Genomic DNA, 21,951 nt, shown 5'->3' on the forward strand with positions numbered 1-21,951 from the left:
ATCCACCAGTGAGAATATATTTTTTTTTCTTAAAGATTTAATACTTTCAACAACAACAAAAATAGTTAATACAGCAGAAAACTTGAAAATCAGGACAGCGTGGTTTTTCCCCATTGTTGGGAAGAGTTAGTCATGTAGATTCCTAATGGTTTTTGCTGAAAATTTTGAATGTCTTTTGGAAGTGATTATTTTACTTCTTTGGTCTGTCAGTCCACTAATTCCGTAGCTGTGCTGTGGTTTCCTGTGCTGTGTCATGAAGCTTGAGTGTTCTGGCCGTGCAGATAGCCAAAATCTTTTCCCATGTCCACGGTGGGAGAAGCGTTAAGTGGAGGCTAAATGGATTTGGACAGCAAAACAGAAGCCCCTGTCAGATACCTATGCACAGTGTTAGGAATTACTTGACTTTGCTGCCCTGCAAGAGGGGGAGTGGTACAGTGCAGGAGAGAGGCCAGGCAAGTCAGCGTTGCCGTGCCCAGTGCGTTTCCTGCCCTGCCCTGTCAGGTCCTGGGGCAGGGCTCTGGATATCCTTCTGTCTCTTCTTTGGTGCTGCTGAGGTTTCTCTCTCCTCTCTCTGGAGTCTGTTGCGAGTTTTCCCTGAGTGGCCCTGGCCAGCATGTGCAGACAGACCCATCTTTTTATTGGTTTATTCACGCTCCCTTGGCACCTGCTACTGGCTGTCACCATCCGTGGCGCTCAGTCTGCTCCTTCAGAGCTTCTCCACAAGTCGGCAAAGAAACATTTGCAACTTTAACAGTGATTAACAGGTTGCTTACCCTTAAATTACTCCCTGATCTTGCCTACTCCCTTACAAAGTTCAACCAAACCCAGTTAATGCCAGCCCTCAGAGGGTCATCATTCTTACTTGATCGGTTGTCTGGGAATGAAGACATAGTGACAGTGAATGAAGTTTTACTCAGCATCTCTGTTGTCTTCAGCTATAATCTTAATTTCTTTTAAAATTGTTTAGCAGTAAAATCTCTCAAAATACGTTATGTATTTAAGCTAGGATTTCCCTAATATTAAGCAGAAATGAACCAACTTTTACAAATGTATTGCACGTATAAATATGCAAAAAAGCACTTTTGTTTTTTCTTAAAACCTCTAGTATTTGGGTTTTTTGTTTGTTTATTTTTGTTTTGTTTTTCCCTGCAAACAAAACAAAAGGTATGAAATAGGGTAGCTTGAGCCTCTTTCCCCAAAAGTCATTGAAGCACTTACTTAGTCACTGTACACCACTTAACATCCACAATATGAGGGGAAGAACATCCATAGAAAGTTCCTCTAAATTTCATGATCAGTTTAACAGTGAAATATTTTTATCACCCAAAGTAATGACTTAGAGTGTCATAGAGCATTCCTTATATGGCACAGGAGCTCCTTCTGTAATTCACTGGAGGCTTCAGTATCTGTGAAATTTCTGAAGACGAGTGAAGTTGTGATACTTTATGGACTACGTATTGCTGCTACGGCAGGTTTTTTGACTTCCTTGGAACTAAATAAATTGTTTATGAAAGCACAAAATCCCTGACCCTTGCTTTAATTTCTTGCATCTCTGTGATAAATGATATATTGCTGAAAGACTTTGATTATGTCTTTGATAAAAGACTGCAAAAAGTTTTGTCTTAGAAAAAAAGAGAGGCTGCAATCTATCGTGACTGAACTGCTGAGCAACATGATGCAAATCTGTAGCTATATGTTTTTCAGGCAGAGGTATTAAGAACTTTGTCAGTTACTATGTTTAATGTCTCAACTCCTTTTGGAGGCTATAGGTAGCCTGTAAAGTTTCCATAAATTCAACTCTTTTTGGATTTATTGCATTTAGATTATTCTTAGAACTAGAGAAAAAAAAAAACACTGAACATCAAGTTTTAAAATTGATATCGTTATCTTACAGCCAGGTAATTACAGTGTTCGCAACACCTGCAGCAGAAGCATTTTGTAGAGAAGAATCTTTGAATGTAACTGGTACTGCCAACTTTGACCTAGTAGAATGGCAGAGTGTTTGATGTTCTTGCAGGCCTTTCACTAGTTTAAAGGACAAGCTTGCATGCTTTCTGTGATGATTTTTCTGTAGATGTACGTGATATAGGAAGAGAAACATGGTGTTGTGGGGTGCTCAGAGGTGAGTTTTCAGAACTTGCGTGTATGGAATGAGTGTTGGTCAAAGGTGATTAATGTGTTTTTATTTAGAGCTTTTATTCTGACATTTCTTTAAAAAGTCATTTCTCTGTCATGTTCTAGAGATGGGGAGAAATACACTTAACTGCGGAGTAATTTCCTTCTTGAGTAGTTGTGTCTTGACTGGAAGAGCACAGGCTTGGGAAATAGGCTTGTAGACTTAGACTAGATCAGCAATCTTTTCTGCAAGGTGACTGGAGCCTTAGAAAGTTATTGTTTTTTGAGTAGCTATTGTCTTAGCTTCTTCTATACCTGAGAATATATTTTTAAATATGGTGAAGTCAAGATCTAAGAGGACTGTCTGTCATTGTACTGTAGCTTGCTTGGTGATATGTAGTGTTCAAGGAGGAGAAAAAAAAAAGTATGAAATCCACAGTAGCTGAGTTTCAAAGAGTGTTGTAGTTTTGCCTTAATAGATGCTCTCCTGGGTTCAGTCTCTTGACTTTCAGCTGCTTTTTAGGAAAGAATAAGGCTTTCTAAAGACATAGAAGTTTTGTTTTTAATTGAATTTTTTGTGGAGCACTGAATATGTGCACTGCATCCTTTTCTCAGCATTGAGATAAATGCTGGTAGTTAAATGTTTTCTAGTGAGGAGTTATTTAGGTTTTTGGGTGTCTGGTTCAGAAATGTGTGTGGAAGCACTTACCTCTGATTTATCCTGTTCTTCTTTCAGTGAAATCATGAACCAGAATCACTCTTCTTTTATAAACTGAGCTTGATAATTTCATTGTTTCCCTAAACTTTCATGTTTCTGCTGAAAAGGCTATGGTTTTTGTCTAACAAAAATTTCAGAAGCTTTTATTCTTCAGGCTGTATATATTTTAGTGGAGAGACTGCTAACAGTTGAGGAACAGAAAAGACCTTGAAGTCCTTTGAACCTGTGCAGACTTTTCCCCCCTGCATTTGCGTTTTACTAAACATACAGCTACGTTCAGAGGTTTCCTGGCTCGCTGAACTGTTGTAATTATGATGCCAATGACAGATTCTTCAGAATTAAAATCGTGCATGTTCTGCCAGCTGCCTTGTAGGTAGCTGTTTTATACGCAGTTAAAATACATTTATACAAACACATACTTATCTAGGAAACTGCGGAGCTATATATAGAGCATAATTAAAAAAAAAAAAAAAGTGAATAGTCTTTGTCTATTTGATATTGCCAGTGCAATATATACCTGCCTTGTAAAAAGTTGTTGTAGAGATAGTAAAGAAGGACTAAAATTACACGCTAAGTCAGTTGATTTCAATTTCTGTAGAAACAGTGTTATGAACAATTAACATAACCAGTTATGGACTTTTAGAAGACATCATGTAGCAAAAAGGGAGTTGTAAAGAAAAATCACATTGGACCCAAATAAATCATGCCAGGCCAAAAGATAAAGAAGTTATTAAGAACAGAAGATAAGAATCAAGAGCCTTTTCCTGTATGCTACTTTCTTTTGTTAACGATCCCTTCTTGAATGCAGACCCAGAAAAGGAATTCATTCCATTAGTTCTTATGAACTGCTGAAAAAGCAGAGAACTAAAGCTTAAAGTTAGATGCTTCTTGGGGAAGCTGGTCATTCAGGTGAGAAAAGCAGAATGAGATTGGTTGCTCTTCCCTGATAATGAAAAAATGTTCTTCTTGATCAACGAATATATCTGCATCTGAAAAGCACTATTTCATGGCTTGTTGCATAGTCCTTCTGGAGAAAAGTTCTCCGGTATTGTGTCCGTGCTTCTCACAGTTTCTTTATTGGATGCTGTTTTACCTTTAAATGGAATGTCATTTCCATTTAAATTTCCGTTTCCTGAAAGGTGTGGATGTCTGTTTTTAGAAAATTACTGATTAATCGTTCAGGCCTAAAAGCTAATATTCATACTTTTGGGACTTTGTGTAACCATTAGTCTTTTAATCTTAGCAAAATACAAGGCAAAAAATATATATTTTTAATGTTCTGAGTATTAGAAATATTTTGCATCTCTAAATTGAGATTGTTACTTTCATTTAACGAATAAATTATGTATGTCAATTTTTGAGCTGCATATAGGATTTTTATGTCCACATGGACACTGCAGTAAGGAGTCCCTGTGTTTTTTACCTTCATGAAATGCTCTGAGACACGGGGCAGCTTGATCAAGTTGTCAGCTTGAGCTGTTTGGGTAGGTGACAGTCACCTCCCTATAAGCTATAAAAGTGCTGTGTAGTTTTTAGAAGTTGGACAAAAATACAGTAGGGAGGGTAGCGGTCAGTTCAAATTGCTCTTTTTGATTTTGGTTATGTTGAAAGAAGGGAAAGAAATAAACTGCCTGATGAATTTAGTGTTGCCAGCTTGAAGAGTGAAAGGAGTCTGGCAGTCTTGACTTTATTTAACTTGTACTTGGTAAAAAAGCTGAACTGAATTGGGCTTATTACAGACCAAGGCTGTTTTATCTCCCCCGCCTTTAAATCCGTGTTCCACGATCTGTTGTAGCACCGTATAAATAAGGCACATGACTTTGAATGCGAAAACTAAAATAAGAAAGGCTGATCAGCCAGCTTCACTGTTAAATGTCACATCAAAATGTCACGTGGGACTAAGTGGTGGGTGGTCATGCTGTGTTGCAGAGCAACCACTTGTAACATCTCTTGATTTTTATTTTGCTTTTCCTTTTTAAGCATGATCTTATACATGTGTGATTAACAGGGTATCTTTCAAAGCTAAGTTAATTTTACCTTCCTTAATTAATTGGCCAAGCTTGAGATGTGTTGCATGGGAGCGACGTCTGAGCAGGCTATCCTCTTTGCAGTGTCTTTCCAGGGGGAACAAGGAGTCTGTTTTGTAGCTGTGTTCGTTCTTGCTTCCAGCCCTTACATCCCTTTGTGCTGGATGGTTCATTCTTGGGGCCAAGCAGCGCGCTACAGCTTTTCCTGGATACTCCTCACGTCCTTGTTTTCGCACTTACGTCCACGGTTAATGTCTCGCATTGCAGCTGTTGAACTGCTTATACTTTTATTGCTTTTTCTGTGGCTGGATTTACATCTTTACTGGCAAAGGCCAACCGCGTTTAGCGCTTTAGGCCAAGGAAAGACAGAAAACTGCTACAACAAGGTATATACCAGGCTTGCTGTTAGAGGTGTTTCTGAAATTAGTTTTTTTGTAAATAGATAAAATGAAACTGAAATAAGAGGAAGATCAGACAAGGCCTCACAAGACAGGAGGTGATTTATGGGAAATAATTATTATAAAACCAAAGGCCTGTAATTAGTACAAAAGTTAGTATTATTATTTGTAGTAGTATTTCTGAGTTAGCTGGCATCAGAATTTTTTTTTTTCAATTATTGTTTTGCTTCAGAACCTATTTAGAAGACACAGTTGTTTGTGATTTCTGCCTGAACTTGGAGGAAAAAAAACCATTGCGCTAACAAAACATGCAAATAACATATTGACTTGGTAAATGCTAGGAATAAAAAATGGAATTGGTCGGTGAAATAAATCAAACTACATTACTTGGTAAAGTGCATATGGGTTAAGTATGTAAACATACATACAGTTAAATGAAAGGTCATATCTAAGAAGAATGATGGGTGTGAAAACTTGGTTCAACAAACCAGTTCAAGGAGTCTTCTTAAAAATAATCTCTTAATGGACAGACCATTCAAAGCTGTGGGAAATTTGTGATTTTTTTCCAAATACCATGATCTTGGCTAATGATTTTCTTCCTCATAAATGCTTACTATTAAATTAATTGACAGATGGGAACATTCCCTGGAAAAAAAAAAAAAAGTTGTTTTTTTACCTTTGTGTGAGCCGTTGGTTCATATGAGGGCATTGCTAGAAATTTATTTCTAAGCAATCGCCTGCATTTCAGAGTAAACAAAGTGTAACTTTTGAGTAGGTCAAGATTATTGTGTAAACTCAGGTCATGATGTAGCCATAATCTGGTTTGCCTCTACTGCAGGATCTTTGATTTGTGCAGACTTGCCAAGCCCTGGCTGAGAGTGTGTTAGCTGGCCTGCATCAAAGCCCCGCAGTGCCCAAGACTTTGGGCTGCTTTGTGGTCAATGCTGCCAGCTGAATTGGTCTTGCCGTTGATTGTGTAAATACAGCTGTGGTCCAACACAAAGAATGAATGTCTAGCCAGGGTAGTAAGGACAGTATCGCCTGTCTTGACACTGGCAGATTGTGTTTTTCACATGTAGTGCTGTGGACTTTGGGCATACATGTGCATTCAGATTTAATTTTCACATATCCAAAATTGGTGGTCTGAATACATTTTGTGTTTTAGCACAATTCCATGGAATACAAAATGTATTGCTGTTGCCCTTGTTCTTCAGCTTAAGGATAATATGGGGAACTGTTTGACAAATGTCTGTGTATGCCTGCAAACACTATATTCATTGCTTCAGTAGCAATCTAAAGGTAGTAAAGCTGAGCTTCTAAACTAGACAAGCATTTTTAGCTTGTGAACCCAATATAAATGCTTTTTTTTCCCCCACCTTTTTGTTCCTCTCTGCATTTGCTAGTGGATACCCTGTTTTCAAGGAAACTAAATGGGAAGTACAGACTTGAACGCCTTGTTCCAACTGCAGTCTATCAGCATATGAAGATGCACAAACGAATTTTAGGACATTTATCTTCTGTATATTGTGTAACCTTTGATCGGACTGGCAGGCGTATATTTACTGTAAGTAAAAAACTTTCATTTTCTATAGAATTATTATTTACATATAAATTGCATGTCATTTATGGTTTTTTAATGAAAAACAGCTGATATTGTGCATCAAGACTAGGTAAATGTCTTGTTACTGTTGCTCTCATATTTGCACTTCTTTAAAAAAAAAAAAAAAAAAAAAAAAAGAGTATATAATGTGTCTTGAAGCCAAATGAGATGCTGATTTCTGATCCATGTAGCTCAATAAAAGGGTTCAGGTTATTTTCAGTGGAAAGAAATAACATTCTTGGATTGCTTTCACTCCTGGAAGTTATTCCTGCAAAAGAAGAGGGAGTCACCATAGTATTTGGTTAAGAATTTAGGGAGGAAAATCAGTATGCAACTGCAGATTAATTCAAATTTCCTGTATCTTTTGTTAAATTTAAAAGCTGGCTAATGAGACAGTGTGGTGATACACTTATATTCTGTACAGTGTATTGATAGCAACTAGAAATCTGAAAACTAGTGTGGTCATAAGTGTTGATTCATGCTGAGCTGTCTTGAACTAGTTGTTGGATCAGTGTGCCTAGAATTTGGTATTGTTTGTTTGCTTTAACAAAGTAATACGGAAATATGCCTAAAATAAGTACCAAGATTACAAGTTTCACAAAGAGTGGGAATCACGATGGAAAAAAATAGGTGTTAGTATAATTTGGATTCATTGGCAAGTGGACACTTTTAGAAAACAAAGATTATAAATACACGGTTGATATCAGTCTGGGACACTTTGGCTGCACTGACTGCCTTCCCACAAATACTGAATGCAATTGATAACTGCATTCAGGACTGTGAGTGCCTTTTCTAACCTCATGATGGACAGTTTGGTGATGTAGGTGGAAATACAGCTTATTTTTCCTACTTCTGCTTTTTAAAATCCTCATGAGGTGGTTGTAACTATAATTGTCTCTTCTCCCACATGTGTTTTGCTTTGCCCTATGGAGGGATGTCTGGTTGCAGGAATGGGGCACTTAAGTATTCTGAAAAACTTTGGTTTGTTTATTCACTTGTTAATTCACAAATATTAGAGTTTTTTTTCATATTTCTTTAGCTTTTATTAACAAGTAACTCCCTCAGTAGTGATGGACATTAAAATCTTGCCTTCATTATGCAAAATTCACCAATTGGAAAGAGACACTCTCTATTTGAAGGGTTTATGTCGTAGCAGAAAGGATTTTTAGGTGTTCAAATATACAAAAAAAAATCTCCTCTGCTCATCCTCTTCACCTCTAAATCAAAACTTCTGTTGGTGCTTCCTAGGTAAGTTGTGTAGGAGTTGATAAGGAGTTTACTTTTGATAAGGAGTTTACTTTTACTTAAAGTGGGGGAAATTTCTTCTGCAGCCCTAGGGCTTTCCTAGTAGGCCCTTACTAACGGATGTGTCAGTGTTCTGGTGTGACAGCTTGAAAAAGGTCTGAGGTTTGAATCGGGTTAAATTATGTGTCTGTAGAAATTAATTGTGGCTGGTGTATTTAATTTGGGAGGCGAGGAGTAGCAAATAGAAAAACAGGAATTATTATAAAGTAGGCAGTCTTCTTTTTATTCCAGGCATACCTGGAGTAAACAGAATACAAATTTGCTTGTATTTGCTTATACTTTGTCGATAAGTTATCATTCCTGCTCTACAATTCTGCTCCAAAATTTCTGGCATTTAGCATGGTATTAGCCATATAAAATAAGTTATTTAGATTTATAGTTGGTTGTAGGAAGGAAAACATCTATGTTATATTTTCTTCCTGACAACTGAAGCCTGTAATTTCGAGCTCTATGGCCTGTTTCGAATTAAAAGAAAAAAATGTGATTTCAGCACACTTACGATACATTAGTAAGAGGAAGATGCTGTTAGTTTGACTAGAGGCAGTGAAAACAGGGCATTGCACAGGTTTTCTACTAGCTAATAGGTTATGCTAAATTCTTTTACAGATTTTACAAGAGTGATTTTTTTTAAAGATTAATCTCCTAGCTGCTTTTTCTGAATATACAAACATATTTCTAATATGCAAACTCTGTTGGCTTACTAACATATATTCAAAAAAAAATTGTGTTTAAGACATCATTTCTACTTGCAGAAACACAGCTGGAAGAACTGTCTGTCTTAGATCTCTTGGAAAAAGTGAGGGGCAGAGCTAGGAAAAGGCCCTGTCTTCTTGTAGTGTACCTGCTGCTCAAATTTCTGCCTGCAAAAAGCAGCACTCCTCTTTTTCCCTATCTCCATCTTCCTGTCATCTTTGACATACACTTTCTAAGGAATAATAAACAGCAACATGAAATAGTTTTTATAAGATTCTAACCAAAGTTTGTTTTGTGTATTTCTTGGCAGTTCACTTCTGCCCACAAGCCTGAGTAATAGTAGGAAAGTGAACCAGTTCTACTCCATACCTTGGTAATGCTGTCATCAGTTCTCTTTTGGTGCTAAACTTGTTGTAGAAATCACTTTTGATACGTGCTTTTAAAATGCACATAATTCTTAGCAGTTGTAGACATAACCTTGGAAATGTGAGCTGTGTCTAAGCCAATGCCCTTGTTGGCAGAACTACAACTGTGTTTCAGAGTTGTGAATTGTCAAATTCAGTTCAGTCAGACTCCCATGGCCTTTTTGCACCCTTGTATTGTCATCTTGCCAAGATGCTACAGAATTTACAGTTTTACTTTTCCCTTGTCTTATTGGTGAGACCTGCTAACAGCTGTTTTAAGTTCTCTCTACAATAGAGAGGTAAACACATGCTTCTCTAGCTATTCTTTTGTCAACTTGTAATGAACTGGCAGCTTGTGTGTTGGTTGTCTCCGTTTAATTTACTGTTACTGAACAGATATCTGATGTCTGCCCAGGTGACATTAGGTTACAGAGTTATCTTTTGTTTTTCTTGCTGATTGTTCTTCATCTTCAAATTATCTAGATGCAGATAAGAAGTAAGTTGGTTCTTTTCTGTAAGTTCCTATTGCTAATTTAGAGTTAAGTGATAAGAAATTGTCTGCTATCCATCCATTTTGGGGTTTCCTAATGCAAGGTTTGGTTATCAGATGTCTATTTCCTGCTTTGAATGTTATATCTGTTCATCCAGTAAAATGGCTGCAGGCTGTAAATGTACTAAAAAATCAATAGCTTATTTGAAATATTGACCCTTGCAATGTGAGAATTGCAGAGGCTGTTTTATGTGATATGTGGAGTCCTGTAGGCACAATATTATTTTACTTATGCAGCTCCAAAACAAACAAACAAACAAAACAAAACATGGCCTGTGTGCTGGGACTGCTAGCCAGTGATGTAAATAATTAAAGTTAATGGCTTGATTCTGTTCTCATGCCTGCTTTACATGAGAGGTTCATGCTTATGTGAGTAAATCCTTCACTCCTTCTACAAGCCACATGTCTTGGCCATCCTGGTTTCCTGATCTCCTCAAGTCCCTGTTTTGAGGTTTGTTTTCCACCCACTCTCTTTCGTCTCTGAGTGTTTTTTGTTTTTCTTATTTTATATATACATTTTTATATATGTATGCACACACACACATATGATGGAGTCCTTAATTGTTTCTGACCATCAATACAGCGAGTAGGTAATGTTTTTGCCAAATTTTAGCTAGTTGCTGTAGATCCAAGGAGCTGTCAGAAGAATGTGTTTGTAATAAAATCTATGACAAATTTGTTTGTTGATTCCTATTGTCACCTGGAAATCTTTTAATAGTCAATACCTGAGAAGGACAACAAATGTTCACAGAACCTTTAAAAACTGGAAGCTACTGGTGCGCTATGGGGAAAAGACGGAAAAATTACCACTTTAAGCACATAATTGAGTTTGAAACTTTCTCAAGTTCTATTTTTTTTTCTATATATTTATTAAGTTTGTCCCACTAGGCCAGTTTTATCAAGGGCTTGGTGCTTTTTAGACACTCAAGAATATTTTCATTTAGAAGGCTTGACCTTTTAAGAGTTGGGATTTCCAAATTACTGAGTTCTAAGTAAGAGTTGAGGCAAAGTCTTGTAGTGCGCACTGTGCACGCTGTCAGGCAGGAGTGCACGTGTTTGTCCCCTAACTCTGCTTCTAGTTTTGCCCTCTGCCTCCGCTGCAGAACTTGCTGAGGAGGTTGGATGCCATGAAGGAAGGAAGGAAGGAAGGAAGGGGGGCTTTGCTCTCTGAAGCCCTCCTCTCCTCTTGCTGAATAGAGAGGGAGAAGCACTTGTTCCGAGTGTTTGTTTAGGCCGTTTGTTTCTAAGATAAAACCTCATGATATGAGTCTCCCCAAATTCATCATTTAAAAAGCACCATTAGAAAGGCAAACTTTTTCTGAAAAACTCATGGGCCATCTTTACACACTCAAATACTTTTGAATACGGGTCTATGTAACTTAGAAACATGGAGGGAAGGATTCCGTTCCTTTCTTTCTAGTCCCAGGCCTTCTCTGCACCCCAGATTGGAAGAAGAGTCCTGAGTTTTTTTTTTTTTTTTTCTCACCCTGTTTAATTTTTAAACTTTGGACTAAGATAAAGACAGTCTTTCTTTATGCCTCTCTCTGCTTTTAGTTTGTACTTTTTTTTTTCCTAATACGCATCTGAAAAGCGTTTTACTGTATGTAAATACTGATCTGAATGTGAAATTTGCTTAGTGCACTGTGAAGATTAACAACATAAATATTTTTCTATCAGTTGGCGGTGTAGGAGCATCACAGTTATCATGAACATTCCAGAATTCCTTGTTAACTTGGAGCATGGGGAGACATGCCAATTTCCAAAAACAAAGCTAGTATGAGGCGCACAAGATGTCAGCTGATCTTCAACAACTGCCTGTGTGTGTGTGCACGTGTGCACCTGATTTGCGGAAAACAGGAAAGTTTGCCCTATAGTAAGTTAACCTCTGGATAAAATAAAAAGAAAATAGACAAATGTCTCAATTCTATGGAGTAAATGACAAGCTGTAAATTTACTTCATGGTTTCCCTGCTGACAAGTGAGTAGATGTACTTCAGCATCTCCTGAGCTAGGTAGATGCATTTCACAGTTAAACCTCTTGTGTATAAGAGACTTAGGGTCGTGATAAGGGGCTAACTTGTACCTGTTAAGGATGGGGGTTTGGGAATGTGTTCAGTTAGGTCACTTGAAGACTTGATGTTGCTGTAGATCACGTGAACTACATCATCTCTGTGTACCCCGGAAATGACTGCCCCTTTGCTGACTCAATCTCCACTATTAAAACATCTGAAGAAAGAAGCTGACTCATCAAAGTCCATCAGCATGCTTCATCCCTATGCATTTATTGCACTCTGATAATGAGCAAATAAAAGATTAATCACAAACACAGAGGCCAGAAGCTTATGCAGGCACAGGACAGGTGGCGGAGAGGGAATAAGAAGCCAGCAGCCATGGGCTGGTGCTCACATACTGTGCGAAGAGAAGAATTATCCTCTCAGGAGCACTGGAAACAAACTCTTTTCATTCCTTAAAGAATTCAATAGGTGTTGGTCCAATGTGAATCTACATGATTTGAAGAGAAGCACAAATGTGGTGCTTCTCTGCTGCAGAGTGAGTATGGGAGTTGGCAGCAATGGTCTTGAAGCCTCTGATGCTTTTGTGATGGAAGGGAAATAACTATGAAACAACAGTGTGGGACTGCTGCTACTCTAGTAGCTTGCAGTTGGCCAACAGCAGGGAAAGTGGCTGAAGGAATATTCAAATCAAAGCAAAAAGCAGGATTACAAGCCTGGATTTCAGGAGAGCAGACCTTGGCTGGTTCAGGGTCCCGCTCGTAAAAATCTCGTCGGATACGGTCCTGGAGAGAAGAAGGGTCTAGGATGGCCAGTTAGTTTTGCAGGATCACTTCCTGCACGCTCCAGAATGACCCAACTGGTGTGCGGAAAGGCAAGTGGAAGTGGCAGGATGCCTGCATGAAGGATCCATGGCTTAATCACAAACGCAGTGCAAACACACACAGAAAAAAAACATGAAAGAAGTGGAAGCAGGCACAGTGACTTGAGAAGAATACAGAAATACTCACTTGAGAAGAATACAGAAATACTCTGTGAGTGCAGGAGATTAGGAAAGTAGAAGTCCATCTGGAATTGAATCTGCTGAGAGACCTTGGGGCAGTAGGAAGTTGTTTGTTTTAGTAGAAGTGCTTGCTTAAAAAAAAAAGTGGTGTAGAATTTGTTAGATGCTCTGAAGCTTGGTTAAGAGTAGGGGAAGCCCTCCATCCCTCTTCGTGAAATCTCTGCGTTCATGGTCACACCTTTTGGAGCGCTGTAGCAGGTGGGAAGGATTCCCTTGGGGGAAAAGAGCATTGTGCCCATCTGATGAAAACTAGAAGCTTGGCAGGTGGTAAATCAGAACCACTTACAAAGCTGACTGAAAATTAAGATTTCACATGTCCAGAGTCCCCTGCAAAACAGGGGACTGCTGGATTAAAATGGCAGTAATACTCCAAAGTAGCCTTTTTTGCGGATGTTAAGATACAAAGACCTTCTCCGCATGTCCAAATGCAACCAGCTTCCTTTTTACTTTTTCAAAAAAAAAATGGAGATAGATTTGTAGTTCTCTGTGTTAAGAGACATGTTGTCTTGTCTGAGTTGATGTAAATAATAGAGGAAAAGAGAAACTGTTGTAAATAACTGACTTTGAGGGCCAGGTAGCAATTTGACATTTCCCATGTGGCTGGAGAAGAAACAACTTCTTGCTCTCTAAGCAAAAAGCCTGAGGCTGTCGCCTAGTTTAGTGAGTAGTGCTACAAATGAAAGGGACGTAGAGTAAAAATTGTGAGATAACTGCAGGTGTGCTGTTCCCTTCCTCCTCCCAGCTGATAATTGGAATCTGAACCAATATAGTATAATTAGTAAAATTTAACTACCTCTTCAAGTAGAGAACAGAGACATTTTTACTAAGTACATAGAAAATGAGGGGAAAGTTCTATTCGTTGATATAAACATATTATAAACAGTCAATATCTAATAACAACAACAAAAAAGCTTTCAGAATCCTCTTATGCAGGGCGAAACACCCCAAAACAAACAAACAGGATATATTTGAGTGCCTTTTGAAACTGCTTTTTGAAGTTTTTTCCTGGCTTTCCACAGAGCAGTTCTACTTTGTTTATACGTTAGTGAGGACTTTCAAAGTTGGGTGACTCTTGATTGGAGTCTTCTGGAAGAGAAGAATAGTTAAACTGTAGCAGTGTAGGATCTCTTATAATTTTGTGTATCTAGATTAAAATGTGCAAGAAATAAGGAAAACATTCATTCATGTTCTTTTTTTTTAAATGTGCTTTTATTTGTGAACGTAGTATCAGTAGCCTCTAAATATTTTTTGGCACTTTTAGTCATAGACACACATGTTCACCAGGTTTCTACCAATCTTTTTGAAATCTGGCTGCTAGGTAATCTAAATGCCTCCTGTATTTAACCCTTCAGGACCAAAGCAAATGAAAAAAAATGTACACAGGAATAGTTATCTTTGAAGCTTGCAGGCAGTTTGAGTCAATAGCATGGAGCTGCGCAAATCACTTCTCCCATTGTCTGTGTACAGTGTTGAAATGTTGTGTTCGAGGAGCTGGAAGAATTTCAGTCTTCCAATGAAGTTCAAAAATGCCGTGGGAACTTCAAGGACTGAGTTTGATTTTTTGGCTAGTGTTTTGGATTTGTTACAGGCAAACAACTGTTAAAGTGCTGTGGGAAGAGCAGCAAAATGTGAGTTAAGCATGAGTAGGTAGATGAAGTCTCTGAAGTTTGCTGAGAATGGTCATTACAGCCTTTATTAATGTGAATATCAAAGCAGGTTTAGAATATTTTGACTTAGCTTGTACAGACAGCTCTTCCATTGCTCTTCACCTCACCCTCCCCATGGTAAGTGTATTTCTGGGATTGGCGTGGCATGAAGGACAAACTAGTTCTGAAACAGAAATGAGTGTAATGCTGAAGGACAGAAACACTGCAACAATTCATAATCGAGTTTCCTTTTTAATGTAGATTGTAAGGTATCAAATCTGCCTACTTCTGAGTGCCTACTTCTGCCTACTTCTTCAGTTTGAGTTTGAAGAAATAAAGCATGTTGCTAAAGAAGACAGACAACTTGCTATAGAATTTGTGATTGGTATTAAAAATGTATGATTTGCATATGCTGTGGAGAACTAACATTAGTTTGTGTTTTGAAATGTGTTTGATTTTGCATTTTGAATACAACTTGAAAAGTGATTAAAAAGCGTTTTTAAGACAGTAAAGAAAAAGAATATATATACCCTGTATGCCACTGGTTTTGTTGGTCGATTTCTTGTGTTGTTTAACTGTAGCATCAAAGCAGCTAATGGTGTCGTTAAAATGATTCTTGCCTTTCTTCTAGGGGTCAGATGATTGCCTTGTAAAAATCTGGGCAACAGATGATGGGCGGTTGCTGGCTACGCTGAGAGGGCACGCGGCGGAAATATCTGATATGGCAGTGAACTACGAAAACACCATGATAGCTGCTGGGAGCTGCGATAAAATGATCCGAGTTTGGTGCCTTCGGACATGTGCCCCCTTAGCAGTTCTGCAGGGCCACAGTGCATCTATAACATCATTGCAGGTAGGATTTTGCTTTGTGGATTCACCTAAGCGCCCGAGTTTTGTTTATTTGAAAAGGAAACCACTTGGGAGTGTTGTAAAAAGGTGTATCTGACAACTAAGTCATGAATGGAAAAGGGATACTCATGGTACACATCAGTTCTGTTTATTATCAAAATGTCTGACACTTGAAAAGCAGCAAGGCATAATCCTTGTTCTACAGTTTTACCAAAAATTGCATGGCGCATGCGGAGATTCTGCTTTGAAGTATCATTTCTTTGCAAGCTGTGCTTCCATATACAGGTGCATTGACTAAGAACTGCAGTGCCAGCTGAATAGTTATTCTGTGTAGTGTTGTGTGCTATTGCACAATCTTGGATTGCGTGGAGGTGATTTGGCAAATATCCCAAGAAAGTGGTTTTGGAGGGAGAGAGTTATCCTGAGAAGCATCATGTTGTTTCTGTGTTTGCTGCATTTTATTGCTTTTTCTTGAATATGGTTGGATACCTGAATTTTTTATGAGAGATCAATGACTTGAGGAGCTTTATAGCACATGACAGAAAATAGCATTAGCCTGGAACAGATTAACATGAGTCCTTTTCTTTCTTTTTTCTTTTTTTTTCCCCAGTTCTCTCCACTGTGCAGTGGCTCAAAGAGATATTTATCTTCAACTGGGGCAGATGGAACAATATGCTTTTGGCTGTGGGATGCTGGCACCCTTAAAATAAAGTTAGTTGCTCTTTTACTTCTTGTTATTTCTTTGTCTGTAACTGAGAATGATGTACAAATGCTAGAGAAACATCTGACCAAAACAAAACCTGTCACTAGTTGGTTCACAGTCTATATGATTGGATATCATCTGGTTTTGGTGTAGCTTTAGATTACCTGCTTATCTCTGAAGGACTGAGTTGATAACATAACTGAGCATTGAGGATTTTGTGGGGTAAAGCAAATAGATATATGCCTAGTTATGTTGTATCTCTGTTAATCTAGTAAAAATTCCTAAAATTCTTTTTTTTTTTGTGTTGTGTTGTGAAAGGAGTTTTTAAATGTCTTTGGAATACTTCTTGCTGTTTGTTTTTTCCATCATTACAAAACATCTGTAGCTTAAAATTGAAGAAGGATGTTTTTAATAACCCCTAATAATAGGTAATTTTGAGGATAAGATGTATTACAGGGATATACTCTGATAGATTCTCTTATTTTCTTGCAATTTGAGCATTTGCTGTTAGAATCTCTTCCATTGTGCTAAAGCTACGCAGGGCTTGCAGCTGGCTCTGGAACTTCCCTAGTTGGCTAAATCTTAGCTCTTCTGATGTTATTTGGGCGTTTTGACTCCTGTTTCACACAGTAGATGGGTCTGCTTCCCTGCTGCCTGGTGTACACTGTAAACAGTGGAACAGGTACCATCCTTGGTGGTGAGGAAAGGGGAGGAAGAGATGGCTAGCACGCTTCCTGCGCCGCGCTGAGGAGAGGAATTACCACCCCATTATTTTTCTTAAGATCTGAGCTCTTCTTGATGTGGTGAAGTCTGAACCTATGTGCTTTTTAAAGCCTTCTGAGTCAGTGTGTGTGTGTCTGATTCTCTATTCCTCTGTCTCTTTTAGGGGGAAGAAGAGGGGACAAAGGAAAGGTAGAAAGGTGGAATTCCTGCTGATCTGTTAGTAGTGTGGATTTGGGGGACTTTGAAAAGATTTTTAAGTTAACCATTATCCTCCAAAAGCCAGATGCACTGCTTTCGAAACATCTGGAATTGTACTGCCAGTGCAGAGGAAAAATACTGGGAAGCTACTTGTGGTTTGTTTCGGTTGACATGGAAAATAGCATGCTTGCTGACTAATCAGAGGAAATGCTAACTCTTGTTTCTCAGGCAGTGATGTAGTTGATGTGGAGTAAAAGGGCATTTTGGGCCTTTCCAGGTTTGGCCCTTTCCTTGAGGCCAGCATGGAAGGATTAATTGCTGCTTCTCCCCTCTCATAGCAGAGAGTGTCAGTTGAAGGCAGCCAATCCTGAAATGGAAGGAGGAGGTTCTTAGCTAAACATGAAATTAAGCTGTGAAACTCCTTGCTGCAGGTTGCTATGGGTGAAAAGTTTATGGGGAGGTGTAGAGAGGTGTCATTCCAGTGTTTTCTTTTCACACAAACATCTAATTTCGGTCGCTTTAGAGGCAGGATACTGGCTTCAGATTTTTCTTCTAGTTCACTACTGCTGTTCCTGTGTACTCAAAGTTGTTGATGCTTTTTGATCACAGCTAAAACCCGACACAAGTATGTTGGTCTTTATAAGAAGCAAGTGTGGCTTTTGGGAATTGGACAAGATTGTATGATGTCAGGTCAAAGGATATTTTCTTGCATGAGGAGATGTATCTGATGAGCAAGTAGCAGTAGTTAGCTTCAGAAAAGGAAATCTGTTATCCCATTCTTACTTAATAACAAAAGATCACTTTTTTTAACATCTTTTTACAATTTTGTGTTTACTTTTCCCTTCTTTTTCTTTTTTCTCTCTTTTGTGGGAGGTCTCTGTAGTGCTGAATCAGTACAGTATTAGTGGTTCCTCCAGTAGAGCTGAAGGCTTTTAGTAGCGGCTGAAAGCCACTTCACGCACAATTTCCGTGGCTGCCGGGAGAACGCATCGTGGAGCAGAGGAGAAAAGGCAGCGTCGTTACTTTTATGAATTTGTTTCTATTGGAGGAAAACAGGAAAGGTTCTCTCCCTGATCTTTTTCTCTTTACCTGTAAAACAGATGAGAGGTGTGTTTTGTTATGGGGCAGATAATTAGGTGCTGCAGCGTATAACACATTTAGCACATGCATTGGTTGGGAAACTTTTATGCTGCATGAAATTATTAGTAATTATTAACTGTTTTCCCAAAATTTAGTTTATTCAATCGGAAGACCTTGTTTTGTGCCATATTGCTTTATTAATGTGACCTGTTTTGCTTTCTGCTTGATTCCTTGTCCTTTAGATATTTGCATATGTAATCTTTAGGCAACTTTAAATCTTCAGCTGTGAAGTGACTCCTTCCTCAGGATGCCCATACTAATTCTGGGGCACTATAACAAGCTCAGGACTCTGTACATTAATTTTTAAACACTGACCGCTATCTTTCATTGCTGTTAGTTTTGTGGTCTTGGCTTTGCAATTTGTCTTTTGTAAATAATTGCCACAGTTAACAGTGGGCTGAGGTTTCCCTCAGAAGTCCTAAAAGAGTCAATTACATGAACTGTGTAGATGGCTGTTGCTCTAAGTGCGTTCCAGGAAACTATTACTCTGCTAAAGCATTTCACTGAGTCACTAAAGGTGTTGAAATATTTGGACACCCAGAACAGTCTCGATGTAGCTCCTGTTAAATAAAATACTAAATCATGGGCTTTTTTTAGTTACAGGAAGTCTTGCTTAAAGGTTTGCCAAACTGCAAACCTCAGCTGTTACCTTATTCGCATGAGCCCTATTAGGTGATAATGTATAATGGAGCCCTATTAGGTGATAATGTGTAATCCAGTGTAGTTGTAGGAGGTTCAACAGTTGTAGGATGCGTCTTGATAACGGGCAGGGTTTGCACAGCCTTCTGCTTTTAGATCGGGATCTGCTTCCAGAGCTGCAGAAGTGGGGCAGATTCCCTCCATGTCCATTCAGTGATACTTTAGGGCAGAAAGGGGCCAGTGATGAAAGAGAGATTCCTGTTGTTATTTCTCATAAGGCACATGGCAAGGTTGGCTTTCCCAGTGTGGTATGTAGAGCATTTGAAAAAGATTAACTGCGGGACGGGGAGTTTGTCCTTTTTTTTATGACTATAGCAAGAAGAAATATAGGCTTGCTTCCGTTCAGTGTGTTTACAAGGTAGGAAGGATGACAGAGAAAATAAGATTTCTTTTGAAAATCTGAGCTTCAATCCCCATATCTTTATTCTCTCCCTCCCCTCTACCCTGCTTTTCCCCATCCCTGAAGGAGGAGAAATGAGAGATTTAAGGCAACACTGAAAGATGGGGATAACACAGGTCAAGAGAGTTGTCATACAGAGTTCTGACTTCCGATCTCACATTCCTGACTGCAATGGAAGCTATTTCAGCTGAACCAGATTGAGTGGATAAGTCTGTTGGATGAAATTTTACCCTTCTGTCAAGGAAGTCTTTCCCCGTTAGCTTCTTTAGGAGATGAGTATACTGGAAAATTGTTCTTTATTCCACTCCTTGATTAAAAATAAGCCAGAAGATGATGGAGCATTTACTTAACAAATAATAAAGAATTAAACAGTTGCATCAATTATCTTAAACTGTGTTATCTGCAATTAGAAAGGACACATTGGTATCCTTTAAGCCATCTGATGTCTAGTGCCCTGTCCCAGTTCTGATTTTTGTTTTTCTCTGCACATGTTTACTGTTTCCTTCCTGAATCACAGTAGTCCCTGTACTCTGATTAGCCAGCAGCTCAGCCCTGTGATATCTGTGAAATCAGAGACTTACATGTTGGACAGTTCTTGGCTAACCTCATTAATGGGGGCCTGGTCTGTATCTGGGTTGTACGTTTGGCCCAGAGAGGAGCTGTTTGGTGACAAAACCCTCCTTTGGTGAACAGCTCAGGTTGTGTGCCAAAGGGGGAAACACAGATGTGGCCTGATTCAGACAGGGCACGAGTCACCACAAAATTCTCATGTTGCTTAAAGGAGAGAAGGAAGTTACAGAATGCTGTCCAAACAGGGTAGGGAGATGGTGAGAAATTGAGACAGTCAAGGCTTTTCTCAGTATTTGGTCTCCTCTTGTTATTCTGGATCATGATAGAAAACATGAGTCACATCATGCATCACCTGACCATGGGGAGAAGAGATCAACCTCAGATAGTCAGAATTGAGGAGTCTGCTTCAAGTTTGAGGAGGGAAGTATTAAAACTGGTCAGTGCCCAAAAGTTAACTAGTTGCACTGCAAAATACTTGCCTGTGTACCTGAGAGGCATTATTCCTCTGCCAGTTACTTGAGTCACAGGTTTCCAGCATCTGTCATTGGCTGGCCGTATGGCCAAAGGAGCTGAAACTTGTTGCAAATTTTGATAGAGGAACTAAATATAATGCTGTTATTTTCTAATATTTTCCCACATTCTGGTGACTTTAACGGTTCTCTTTCAGAAAAGGAAGTCTTAATTTCTCAATTGTCATTAATGTAGTACGATAATTCTGCTATTGCTGCAGGTTTCTTTTTGATCTCAGTCTGTCATTAAGTTCACTGTGGATCAAGAAATAGGATCTTAAAACGATTTTCTAGGGCTTTTCTGAACCCATTTGTGAAACCTTCATGAAGGTATTTGAATGCCTTCCAGTTACTTATGTAATTGAGAATTCTTGTAACATGAGCAATTCACCTGGTTGCAAGAAATAATTGTTTTGTCCAACCTTCTTGCTTCTGCCCCTGTTGGTGCTTTGCATGTTCATCCAGCTCTTGAAATACTGATTGCCTAGCTCATTTTGTGAAGACTATGACCTGCTCTGTGTGAAAGAATAGTGTAATCTTTTATCTCTTAATGCCTAAAATAACATGCATTAAATAGATTTAAGTTGGAAAATGAAGCAGCAGCCTATATATCTATTTATATTTCCTCAAAATTCTGTAAGCTGCATATTAAATTTTCTGGTAGGTCTTTTTGTGTTAGTATCTCAATTAGGGAGGATTTAAACTGTTTTACGTAATAAATCTGTCTTGTCTGGTGTGTCTTGTGTGATTTCCTGCCATGAAACTTTGTGGGGAAGCATCTGAAAACTTTTGTAAGAAGATTCACAGAAACATCCTATACTGAGTCAGCAGTTCAGAAAAAAAAATGTTTATTAATTAGTATCCTCATTGCATTTATTACTTGTGCATAGACACTATTAAAGTTTAATGCCTACATTTTGTTTCTCTGAGGTAGCAATGACTGACAGGGTGGAAAAAGGTCTCATGCATCTGATGGAGGTTATTTGCCTTTAGCTGAAAGAAATTATAGTTCTGTGGACCATTTTACTCCTAAAAGAAAAAAAATAACATGTCGTGAATATGCTTTTATGTTAAAAGAATCCAAACAAATCTTTAGTGATGACACTTGTGGGTGTAATGCTGCAGTTAGCTAGTGACTTGATTCTTTAAGGACTGAAGATTGCAGATGGTATACTATGTAAGACCACCTACTGATTTGAGGTTGCTGCAGAACATGAGCAGAACTGAAGTAATGATTGAAGTACCAGAGCTGATTTTTTGTTTTTGTACACTCATAAAATGTTAAATGCCTTGAAGCTTTAGTCCTGCTTGCACATCAGGTATTGAAGTGTCTAAAAGAAAGCACAGTGAAAAAAGTAAAATTTCTTACGAACTTCCAGCCATTGTCCTAAAATTCTGTGGGAGGCAATGTGAAACTAGTGCCACCCCCAAGAATATATGCTCTCTGAACAACCTGGTACATGCTAAACACTGTGAAAAGCTTCAAGTTTATTTACATTTCTTTTACATTCTGTTCTGTAAAGAGCGCCACACTCTGTTTATCTCTTGTAATAAAGCCATATACTGCCAGAGAAGACCAGGGTTCCAGAATTCATTGGCTTAAAACTGAATGTCATGGATAATTGGCTCT

The 21,951-nt window shown here is 38.5% G+C and overlaps 1 protein-coding gene and 1 long non-coding RNA gene across 2 annotated transcripts in view; one reads left to right on the plus strand and one right to left on the minus strand.

Annotated features, from left to right (window-relative positions):
• LOC148595589 (uncharacterized) overlaps positions 1-21,951 on the minus strand; it is a 569,244-nt gene that overhangs the window by 238,842 nt on the left and 308,451 nt on the right. The window lies entirely within an intron of this gene.
• PHIP (PHIP subunit of CUL4-Ring ligase complex) overlaps positions 1-21,951 on the plus strand; it is a 94,828-nt gene that overhangs the window by 10,730 nt on the left and 62,147 nt on the right. The window contains exons 7-9 of the mRNA XM_088520297.1: positions 6,662-6,822; positions 15,162-15,383; positions 15,990-16,090. Coding sequence (XP_088376423.1) covers positions 6,662-6,822; positions 15,162-15,383; positions 15,990-16,090 — 484 coding nt within the window. The remainder of the gene's footprint in view (positions 1-6,661; positions 6,823-15,161; positions 15,384-15,989; positions 16,091-21,951) is intronic.

Source organism: Tinamus guttatus, unplaced genomic scaffold (genome assembly GCF_059628265.1).
Source record: "Tinamus guttatus ecotype Peru unplaced genomic scaffold, ASM5962826v1 Tinamus_guttatus_pri_ptg000085l, whole genome shotgun sequence".
Lineage (NCBI taxonomy): Eukaryota > Metazoa > Chordata > Aves > Tinamiformes > Tinamidae > Tinamus > Tinamus guttatus.